The sequence below is a fragment of the Oncorhynchus clarkii genome, chromosome 9, assembly GCF_045791955.1.
Source record: "Oncorhynchus clarkii lewisi isolate Uvic-CL-2024 chromosome 9, UVic_Ocla_1.0, whole genome shotgun sequence".
In the NCBI taxonomy this organism is placed as follows: domain Eukaryota; kingdom Metazoa; phylum Chordata; class Actinopteri; order Salmoniformes; family Salmonidae; genus Oncorhynchus; species Oncorhynchus clarkii.
In genome coordinates this window covers 593182-605686 of record NC_092155.1, presented here as the reverse complement: position 1 = coordinate 605686, position 12505 = coordinate 593182, and the positions used below count along the sequence as shown (strand labels likewise).

Here is a 12505-nt window from a genome sequence, read left to right as displayed (position 1 = left end):
GGCTGATGTGTTGTGCATTGAAGTCCACAAGAGAAGGGAAAAGGTGAGAGAAGAACGTATAGATGCGAGAAGGAATACAACGTGGCTGCTATGAAAGTGAACTGTGTTTCACACGTGATCAAGGGTGTATTCATTTAGACGATTCTGTTACGTTTCTTAAACGGAAACAAAACGGGGATAAACATGCCTGAATTTGTCCAATAGAAACTCTCGTTTGCAACTGTTGGACTAATGATTACACCCTAGATCAACTAGATGCAGGCAAGTGTGAAAGGAGGTTTTGAATGGGTCACTGTCACCTCAAATATTTATCTTGTCCTGCGTTGTTGTAAATAAATAAATATGTTGTAAATAAGGCCATGCTTATGAATAGATAAATCGCCCTCCCTCGTCATAAACGGCACTGACCGCCACAGATATATATTCCGGGGATTAAAGTGATATCCCATTATACGCCACCTGATCACCACGGTAACACGTCCTGTTACCCAGAACCCCCAAGGTCAGAGGTCAACAGTGACGGTGTTATCACCCTTAATCAGCCAATCAATGACCTGATTTTGACCTGAGTAATCAAAAGGTTGTAACTAATACAAAGTTTACAGTGTTCAGAGTGTGTGTGTGTGTGTGTTCAGAGTGTGTGTGTGTGTGTGTGTGTTTAGTGTGAGTGTGTGTGTTCAGAGTGTGTGTGGGTGTGTTCAGAGTGTGTTTAGTGTGTATGTGTGTTTAGTGTGGGTGTGTGTGTGTTTAGTATGTGTGTGTGTGTTCAGAGTGTGTGTGTGTGGTTAGTGTGTGTGTGTGTTTAGTGTGTGTGTGTTTAGTGTGTGTGTTTAGTGTGTGTGTGTGTGTCCATCGTAGTGGAGGATGAAAGTGCTCCTCTCACAGAACAGAAACATGTCATCACGTTGTTCAGGTTTACTGAGATGGTTCTATTTAATACAACAACCAACATTCTGTTACTAACAAATAAATACATGATTACACCCCTCACAACCCCAGACAACCCCACCCCCAAATGTGTGCGCGTTTGGTTTGCGTGCGGTGTGTGTGTGCAATGCGTACATGTTTGTCTCCCCTGTGTGTGTGTGTGTGTGATGCGTACATGTTTGTCTCCTCACTGTGTGTGTGTGTGTGTGTTATGCAGCGCGGGGGCTGAAGAAGGGCAGGGCTCGGATGTAGAGGTCCAGTCTAGTAGAGAAGAGGTCAGAGGACAGCTGCTCCCCCAGAACACACAAAGGATTCTTCACTATGTACTCTACATACAGCTGGAATAGAGACAGAGATTATAATACTACATACAGCTGGAATAGAGAGCGAGACAGAGGTTATAATACTACATACAGCTGGAATAGAGAGCGAGAGAGGTTATAATACTACATACAGCTGGAATAGAGAGAGAGGTTATAATACTACATACAGCTGGAATAGAGAGAGATAAGTTATAATACCACATACAGCTGGAATAGAGACACAGACAGAGGTTATAATACTATATACAGCTGGAATAGAGATACAGAGGTTATAATACTACATACAGCTGGAAGAGAGAGACAGAGGTTATAACACACAGAGGATTCTTCACTATGTACTCTACATACAGTGAGAGTGGGAGAGAGAAAGAGAGAGAGAGAAGAGGGGGGAGAGAGAAAAGAGAGGGAGAGAAGAGAGGGGGAGGGAGAGAGGAATACTGGGTTACTTACGCCCCCCATGCTTACCGTGCTGTATATCTGGTGCAGTATATCTTTAGCGTTGGGAACTCCCAGGTCTGTGTTCATTATGATCTTGATGCCAGTAGCTGTCTCATAGTAGTGCAGTTTATACTTGCTGGTCTGAAAGGTCAAGAAACCATCCTTCCTGTGGAGTGGTTAAGGGTAAACAACAGTGAAGGAAGCTGCATAGGCTACTAAACCTTCATACGACTACTCAGAGCAAATCTTAAGACTTCCAATCGTTGAATATAAGATTCAGGAGGATGACCACGCAAGACTGATGTTAACACATACCATTCCCATCCATACCACCCATCCATCCATACCACCCACCCAGCCATCCATCCATCCCACCCACCCACCCACCCACCCATCCACACCACCCATCCACCCATCCATCCATACCACCCACCCATCCATCCACCCATACCACCCACCCACCTATCCATCCATACCACCCACCCATCCATACCACCCATCCATACCATACACACCACCCACCCATACCACCCACCCACCCTTCCATCCATACCACCCACCCATACCACCCACCCAACCATACCACCCATCCATCCACGCACCCACACCATCCATCCATCCATACCACCCATCCATACCACCCACCCACCCATCCTTACCACCCACCCATCCATACCACCCACCCATCCATACCACCCACCCATACATACCACCCATCCATTTACCCACCCATAACACCCATCCATCCATACCACCCATACCACCCACCCATCCATACCACCCACCCATACCACCCATCCACCCACCCACCCATCTATACCACCCACCCATCCATACCACCCATCCATCCTTACCGCCCACCCATACCACCCACCCATACATACCACCCATCCATACCACCCACCCACCCATACCACGCATCCATCCATACCACCCACCCACCCACCCATACATACCACCCACCCATCCATACCACCCATCCATATCACCCACCCATACCACCCACCCTTCCATCCATACCACCCATCCACCCACCCATACATACCACCCACCCATCCACCCACCCATACCACCCATCCATCCATACCACCCACCCATACCTCCAACACCACCAATCCATCCATCCATACCACCCACCCATACCATCCACCCATCCATACCACCCACCCACCCATACCATCCATCCACCCATCCATACCACCTACACACCACACATACATACCACCCACCCATACATACCACCCATGCCATCCACCCACACCACCCATACATACCACCCACCCATCCACTCTGAAGGATACATATCCAGGGGAGACATCTTGCTGCAGAAGGATCTAATGGAGAACAGCATCCCATACATCAGCTTAAACTCCTGGGAGAGAGAGAGAGACATGAGGGAGAGAGAAACCAGTCTAGACAATTGTATCACTTATGTTATAATAAGGTCTGTATGAAACAAACTTGTATGGGTGGATATGAAGATGGGTGGTATGTATGGGTGGTATGAAACACTATGTAGTCTATAAGAAACACTATGAAGCCTGTATGGATGGTTATGAAGATGGGTGGTATGTATGGGTGGGTGGGTGGTATGAAAAACGATGAAGCATGAATTAAGCGTTATGAAGCCTGTATGTCACGTTATGCCTCCTGTCTCACCTCTTCCTTGGAAATGCCGGCCTGTTTCTTGCGGTTCCACTCCCCATAGTGCAAACAGCTTCCGTTACGATCAAAGATGTACAGGTTATGAACCGTCATCTATACAGGGGTCAGAGGTTAAAGGTCAGGGTTCACTTCGACCACAACTGGTGACATTGTGAATCCTTTATATTGCCTTTATAGTCATGTGATGGCTAACCATGAAACTAGCCCTATTATGAATTGCAAGACAGAGCGAGGAATTACTACGTCAATCTTTGTCATTATTTTTGGACTCTCCCTTACTAAATATTCGCCTTGCAACTAACTACAATATAAACGAGTGTGTGTGATGTTGCTATTGAGCTAACGTTGGCTAGGTAGCTAAACATTCAAGATATCCAGTTACACTGCGCTATCTGTGTCGTTACTAGCATTCTCTAACTTCGAAAATAACTAACAAATAACTATTAATAAAGAGAATTAGTCGAGAATCAAAAACTGTTCACCTTTCTCTTCCTGTTTCTTACAGAAATACCTCAAAAGAGACGCCCCTTCTACTGCCTGACGATAAAAAGTCTGCCAAAACTCGTTCGTTCCGGGTATGAAATTAATGATTGGAAGGAGAGCAAAATACTATAAGAATAGAATAGTATGTCTGTTTGTGCTACTATTTTACACATCAAGATAGAATTTGTTCGATAATTTCAGAAAGGCACTCCATAAACTGCGTTGTTTTGTCAAGCTACGTGAGGAGATGCGCTACTTACGTACACGTGCTCCAACTCGACTATTTCTTCCGTATCTTTGGTATCCACATAGACCCGTACGCCGGGTTGCCATGTTCGCGATTTTCTGGTTTACTTAGAAGACGATGTCGGGGGTGAAGATGTAATGGTCGCGGGTTTAGGGTGTTTGGGCTAGTTTTAAATTACACCTCGGCCGCAATGGCAATTTCTTAAAAATATATACCTAACAAAAATATAAACGCAACAATTTCAACGATTTTACCGAGTTACAGTTTATATGAGGAAATCAGTCAATTCATTAGGCCCTAATGTATGGAATTTCACATGACTGGGGGTTCAGCATGGTGGGCATGGGGAGCCAGGCCCAGCCAATCAGAATTAGTTTTCACCACAAAAAGGGCTTTATTACAGACAGAAATACACCTCAGTTTCATCAGCTGTCTGGTCTCAGATGACCCCGCAGGTGAATAATTTTATTTTTATTTTTAATTTAACCTTTATTTAACCAGGTATTCTAGTTGAGAACATGTTTTCATTTACAACTGCGACCTGGCCAAGATAAAGCAAAGCAGTGTGACACAAACAACAACACAGAGGTACACATGGAATAAACAAACGTACAATCGATAATACAATAGAAAAATCTATATACAGTGTGTGCAAGTGAGGTAAGATTAGGGAGGTGAGGCAATAAATAGGCCATAGTGGCGAAGTAATCACAATTTAGCATTAAACACTGGAGTGATAGATGAGCAGAAGATGAATGTGCAAGTAGACATACTGGGGTGCAAAGGAGAAGAAAAAAAACTATGGGGATGAGGTAGTTGGGTGGGCTATTTACAGACGGGCTGTGTATAGGTGCAATGATCTGTAAGCTGCTCTGACAGCTGATACTTAAAGTTAGTGAGGGAGATATGAGTCTCCAGCTTCAGTGATTTTTGCAATTCGTTCCAGTCATTGGCGGCAGAGAACTGGAAGGAAGGTGGCCAAAGTTGGAATTGGCTTGAAATATACCTGCTGGAACGCGTGCTACGGGTGGGAGTTTCTATGGTGACCAGTGAGCTGAGATAAGGCAGGGCTTTACCTAGTAAAGACTTATAGACGACCTGGAGCCAGTGGGTTTGGCGACGAATATGAAGCGAGGGCTAGTCAACGAGAGCATAGAGGTCGCAGTGGTGGATAGTGTATGGGGCTTTGGTGACAAAATGGATGGCACTGTGATAGACTGCATCCAATTTGCTGTGTTGGAGGCAATTGTGTAAATGACATCGCCGAAGTCAAGGATCGGTAGGATAGTCAATTTGGCAGCATGAGTGAAGGAGGCTTTCTTGCGAAATAGGAAGCCGATTCTAGATTTAATTTTGGATTGGAGATGCTTAATGTGAGTCTGGAAGGAGAGTTTACAATCTAACCAGACATCCAGGTATTTGTAGTTGTCCACATATTCTAGGTCAGAACCGTCCAGAGTAGTGATGCTAGTTGGGCGGGCAGCAATCGGTTGAAGAGCATGCACTTAGTTTTACTAGCATTTAAAAGCAGTTGGAGGCCACGGAAGGAGTGTTGTATGGCGTTGAAGGTCGTTTGGAGGTTTGTTAGCACAGTGTCCAAAGAAGGGCCAGAAGTATACAGAATGGTGTCGTCTGCGCAGAGGTGGATCAGAGACTCACCAGCAGCAAGAGCGACATCATTGATATATACAGAGAAAAGAATAGGCCTGAGAATTGAACCCTGTGGCACCCCATAGAGACTGCCAGAGGTCCGGACAACAGGCCCTCCGATTTGACACACTGAACTCTGTCTGAGAAGTAGTTAGTGAACCAGGCAAGACAGTCATTTGAGAAACCAAGGCATTTGAGTATGCCAATATGAATGCGTGATTGACAGAGTCGAAAGCCTTGGCCAGGTCGATGAATACGGCTGCACAGTATTGTCTTTTATCGATGGCGGTTATGATGTCGTTTAGGACATTGAGTGTGGCTGAGGTACACCCGTGACCAGCTCGGAAACTAGATTGCATAGTACGGTGGGGATTCGAAATGGTCAGTGATCTGTTTGTTAACTTGGCTTTCAAAGACCTTAGAAAGGCAGGGTAGGATAGATATAGGTCTGTAACAGTTTGGGTCTAGAGTGTCTCCCCTTTTGAAGAGGGGGATGACCGCGGCAGCTTTCCAATCTTTAGGGATCTCGGACGATATGAAAGAGAGGTTGAACAGGCTAGTAATAGGGGCTGCAACAATTGCGGATAAATTTAGAAAGAGAGAGTCCAGATTGTCTAGCCCTGCTGATTTGTAGGAGTCCAGATTTTGCAGATTTTTTTTCCCCCCAGTGCCTCTGCATCTCTCCCCAGCAGGACAAGAGTTGCCAAACAGGTGTTTAGCTTCCCCAGTGCCTCTGCATCTCTCCCCAGCAGGACAAGAGTGGCCAAACGGGTGTTTAGCTTCCCCAGTGCCTCTGCATCTCTCCCCAGCAGGACAAGAGTTGCCAAACGGGTGTTTAGCTTCCCCAGAGCCTCTGCATCTCTCCCCAGCAGGACAAGAGTTGCCAAACGGGTGTTTAGCTTCCCCAGAGCCTCTGCATCTCTCCCCAGCAGGACAAGAGTGGCCAAAAAGGTGTTTAGCTTCCCCAGTGCCTCTGCATCTCTCCCCAGCAGGACAAGAGTTGCCAAACGGGTGTTTAGCTTCCCCAGTGCCTCTGCATCTCTCCCCAGCAGGACAAGAGTGGCCAAACGGGTGTTTAGCTTCCCCAGTGCCTCTGCATCTCTCCCCAGCAGGACAAGAGTGGCCAAACGGGTGTTTAACTTTCCCAGTGCCTCTGCATCTCTCCCCAGCAGGACAAGAGTTGCCAAACGGGTGTTTAGCTTCCCCAGAGCCTCTGCATCTCTCCCCAGCAGGACAAGAGTGGCCAAAAAGGTGTTTAGCTTCCCCAGTGCCTCTGCATCTCTCCCCAGCAGGACAAGAGTGGCCAAACGGGTGTTTAACTTTCCCAGTGCCTCTGCAAGTGAGGAGAGGATATTCTCAGCTGCTGGCTGGCTCTCCAGAAACCATGCATGAGCCTGAAGCCACAGAGTGGCCAAACTCATGTTTCTAAAAATGAATTTAAAAAATAAATTCAAAGGCAATAATAGAGTCATTTTTTAATTTAATTTGTATTTAATTCTAAGTATATCACAGCATATATGCTCAATTCTTAGACTATTGTCACGACTTCCACCGAAGTCGGCTCCCCTCGTTTGTCATGTTCTAACCTTAGTTATTTTGTTATGCCTTTGTTTTAGTATGGTCAGGGCGTGAGTTGGGTGGGTAGTCTATGTTCTTTTGTTGTCTTGGTTTTAGTATGGTCAGGGCGTGAGTTGGGTGGGTAGTCTATGTTATTTTGTTGTCTTGGTTTTAGTATGGTCAGGGCGTGAGTTGGGTGGGTAGTCTATGTTCTTTTGTTGTCTTGGTTTTAGTATGGTCAGGGCGTGAGTTGGGTGGGTAGTCTATGTTCTTTTGTTGTCTTGGTTTTAGTATGGTCAGGGCGTGAGTTGGGTGGGTAGTCTATGTTCTTTTGTTGTCTTGGTTTTAGTATGGTCAGGGCGTGAGTTGGGTGGGTAGTCTATGTTCTTTTGTTGTCTTGGTTTTAGTATGGTCAGGGCGTGAGTTGGGTGGGTAGTCTATGTTCTTTTGTTGTCTTGGTTTTAGTATGGTCAGGGCGTGAGTTGGGTGGGTAGTCTATGTTCTTTTGTTGTCTTGGTTTTAGTATGGTCAGGGCGTGAGTTGGGTGGGTAGTCTATGTTCTTTTGTTGTCTTGGTTTTAGTATGGTCAGGGCGTGAGTTGGGGTGGGTAGTCTATGTTCTTTTGTTGTCTTGGTTTTAGTATGGTCAGGGCGTGAGTTGGGTGGGTAGTCTATGTTCTTTTGTTGTCTTGGTTTTTGTATGGTCAGGGCGTGAGTTGGGTGGGTAGTCTATGTTCTTTTGTTGTGTCTTGGTTTTAGTATGGTCAGGGCGTGAGTTGGGTGGGTAGTCTATGTTCTTTTGTTGTCTTGGTTTTTGTATGGTCAGGGCGTGAGTTGGGTGGGTAGTCTATGTTCTTTTGTTGTGTCTTGGTTTTAGTATGGTCAGGGCGTGAGTTGGGTGGGTAGTCTATGTTCTTTTGTTATGTCTTGGTTTTAGTATGGTCAGGGCGTGAGTTGGGTGGACAGTCTATGTTCTTTTGTTATGTCTTGGTTTTTGAATGGTCAGGGCGTGAGTTGGGTGGACAGTCTATGTTCCTTTTTCTATAATTTGGGATTTCTGTGTTTGGCCTGGTATGGTTCTCAATCAGAGGCAGCTGTCAATCGTTGTCCCTGATTGAGAACCATACTTAGGTAGCCTGGTTTCACTTTTGAGTTGTGGGTGATCATTTTGTGTTTGTGCCACACGGGACTGTTTTGTTTGTTTCGTTATTTCACGTTGTTATTTTGTAGTTTAGTGTTCATGTAAATAGTATCGTTATGGACACTTACCACGCTTATAGTAAACCATACCAACTGCTTATAGTAAACCATATCAACTGCTTATAGTAAACCATACCAACTGCTTATAGTAAACCATACCAACTGCTTATAGTAAACCATATCAACTGCTTATAGTAAACCATATCAACTGCTTATAGTAAACCATATCAACTGCTTATAGTAAACCATATCAACTGCTTATAGTAAACCATATCAACTGCTTATAGTAAACCATATCAACTGCTTATAGTAAACCATATCAACTGCTTATAGTAAACCATATCAACTGCTTATAGTAAACCATATCAACTGCTTATAGTAAACCATATCAACTGCTTATAGTAAACCATATCAACTGCTTATAGTAAACCATATCAACTGCTTATAGTAAACCATATCAACTGCTTATAGTAAACCATATCAACTGCTTATAGTAAACCATATCAACTGCTTATAGTAAACCATATCAACTGCTTATAGTAAACCATATCAACTGCTTATAGTAAACCATACCAACTGCTTATAGTAAACCATATCAACTGCTTATAGTAAACCATATCAACTGCTTATAGTAAACCATATCAACTGCTTATAGTAAACCATATCAACTGCTTATAGTAAACCATATCAACTGCTTATAGTAAACCATATCAACTGCTTATAGTAAACCATACCAACTGCTTATAGTAAACCATATCAACTGCTTATAGTAAACCATACCAACTGCTTCTAGTAAACCATATCAACTGCTTATAGTAAACCATATCAACTGCTTATAGTAAACCATACCAACTGCTTCTAGTAAACCATATCAACTGCTTATAGTAAACCATATCAACTGCTTGTAGTAAACCCTACCAACTGATTATAGTAAACCATATCAACTGATTCTAGTAAACCATATCAACTGCTTATAGTAAACCCTACCAACTGCTTCTAGTAAACCATATCAACTGCTTATAGTAGTAAACCATATCAACTGCTTGTAGTAAACCATATCAACTGCTTATAGTAAACCCTACCAACTGCTTCTAGTAAACCATATCAACTGCTTGTAGTAAACCCTACCAACTGATTATAGTAAACCATATCAACTGATTCTAGTAAACCATATCAACTGCTTATAGTAAACCCTACCAACTGCTTCTAGTAAACCATATCAACTGCTTATAGTAGTAAACCATATCAACTGCTTGTAGTAAACCATATCAACTGCTTATAGTAAACCCTACCAACTGCTTATAGTAAACCATACCAACTGCTTATAGTAAACCATATCAACTGCTTATAGTAAACCCTACCAACTGCTTATAGTAAACCATACCAACTGCTTATAGTAAACCATATCAACTGCTTATAGTAAACCCTACCAACTGCTTCTAGTAAACCATATCAACTGCTTGTAGTAAACCATACCAACTGATTATAGTAGTAAACCATACCAACTGCTTATAGTAAACCATACCAACTGCTTATAGTAAACCATATCAACTGCTTATAGTAAACCATATCAACTGATTATAGTAGTAAACCATACCAACTGATTATAGTAGTAAACCATACCAACTGATTATAGTAGTAAACCATACCAACTGCTTATAGTAAACCATACCAACTGCTTCTAGTAAACCATACCAACTGATTATAGTAGTAAACCATACCAACTGCTTCTAGTAAACCATACCAACTGCTTATAGTAAACCATGCCAACTGCTTCTAGTAAACCATACCAACTGCTTATAGTAAACCATATCAACTGCTTCTATTAAACCATACCAACTGCTTCTAGTAAACCATACCAACTGCTTATAGTAAACCATACCAACTGATTATAGTAGTAAACCATATCAACTGCTTATAGTAAACCATACCAACTGCTTATAGTACACCATATCAACTGATTATAGTAGTAAACCATACCAACTGCTTATAGTAAACAATACCAACTGCTTATAGTAAACCATACCAACTGATTATAGTAGTAAACCATACCAACTGCTTATAGTAAACCATACCAACTGATTATAGTAAACCATATCAACTGTTTATAGTAAACCATACCAACTGCTTATAGTAAACCCTACCAACTGCTTCTAGTAAACCATACCAACTGCTTCTAGTAAAGCATACCAACTGATTATAGTAGTAAACCATATCAACTGTTTATAGTAAACCATACCAACTGCTTATAGTAAACCATACCAACTGCTTATAGTAAACCATACCAACTGCTTACAGTAGTAAACCATATCAACTGCTTGTAGTAAACCATACCAACTGCTTCTAGTAAACCATACCAACTGCTTATAGTAAACCATATCAACTGCTTATAGTAAACCATACCAACTGCTTATAGTAAACCATATCAACTGATTATAGTAAACCATATCAACTGCTTATAGTAAACCATACCAACTGCTTATAGTAAACCATACCAACTGCTTATAGTAGTAAACCATATCAACTGCTTATAGTAAACCATACCAACTGCTTATAGTAAACCATACCAACTGCTTATAGTAAACCATATCAACTGATTATAGTAAACCATATCAACTGCTTATAGTAAACCATACCAACTGCTTATAGTAAACCATACCAACTGCTTATAGTAAACCATACCAACTGCTTATAGTAAACCATACCAACTGCTTATAGTAAACCATATCAAGTGAAGGTTTCTTGGGTATCAAGCGCTGCTCGAGTGAACATTTGAAATGGAAGTTATGGAATTCCCTCAGCTGCTTCTGTTATGGTTAAAAGTCCACAATGAAACTGACAAAGACACATTTGCATATGTTGGCCATTAATTAGCCTATTACTTTCTATGACAATGTAGGCTCTTGTAGCCTACCGTTTTATAGGCTACGATAAATATGTTGAAATGATGATACCACTGGAGTCAGTGCAAATCAATTTGTGCCACTTGTGTAGCTTACCTGAAGCTGTCAAACTGATTTAATAAATAGCCTGTAACTTCAGTTTATTGTTTGTGTCATTATGCAGTTCTTAATGACCATGTTTAGTTAATGAAATGGGAAGTTATCAATTGTGATCACAGTCACAGTTTTATCGCAATTGTCGATCAGCTGTTAGAATGCATTAGATTGAAGGTAATAGTCAGTTAGATTAGGCAACAGGTAAAATAAGCCAAAAAAAACACTGGCTGTTGTTGACAAGCATAGGCCTATTCAGTTCAAATCCATATTATTAATATTTCATTCAGTGTTTGAAATTATGACCCCATCCCCAGTAGCCTATTCTAGTAGGCTATAATTGGGCAACGGAAGCACTTCTCACCTCGAAATTGCCTTGCTATTCATGTTGAATAAATTCGTCAGTAAATTTAAACTAAGCAAGCTGCCAAATCGTCCATTTTACATCTTGCCTAGGCTACTGTAGGCTATCTATTAGATGTCGGCCTATCGGTGGCTTTTGGCTGCCTGAATCTAGCTAGTACCAAACCATGGAAAAGTGGTTTGGTTAACTAGATGCAGTTAAACAAATGGGCTAATTACGAGTTAACTATTTATAACGGTTTGTAGTCTTAACATCTGGCATATAATAACGGCTCAATTTCCAGAAAATAGCCTAACATTCGTTTTTTGAAGTTCAATAAGGGCAAATTATATTTTCTCTTGCGACATTCAAATACATTAGCTAGCAATAATTATTATTTTGATGGAAAAACGAATTTAGCTTCAAAGGTCGTTAGAAGTTAAATCGAGATTCCTTCTTAATTCGCTCGATAACGTTATAGAAAATGGGTTTATTGACTAAATGTGTCAACCTATCTCTTGCTGTTAAAAAAATCACAATGTAGGCTACTATTCAGACCTTGTGTGCAGCACTGTGAGATATCAGCTGATGTAAGAAGGGCTTTATAAATACATTTGATTTGAGTGCGGGTTTTGAGTAGTCAGAGGAAAAGCACATTTTAGCTTGACCTGGCAACC

General features: G+C 42.1%; 1 protein-coding gene across 1 annotated transcript; it reads right to left on the bottom strand.

Moving 5' to 3' along the window:
- Positions 1-900: 900 nt before the first annotated feature.
- Positions 901-4069, bottom strand: LOC139417048 (trafficking protein particle complex subunit 1). The gene is made up of 5 exons (XM_071166284.1): positions 3836-4069; positions 3348-3446; positions 2990-3060; positions 1716-1854; positions 901-1265 (listed from the first exon to the last, which is right to left on the bottom strand). Exons 2-5 carry the CDS (start codon positions 3444-3446, stop codon positions 1137-1139), a joined length of 438 nt encoding a protein of 145 aa, XP_071022385.1. The 5' UTR covers positions 3836-4069; the 3' UTR covers positions 901-1136.
- Positions 4070-12505: the final 8436 nt, after the last annotated feature.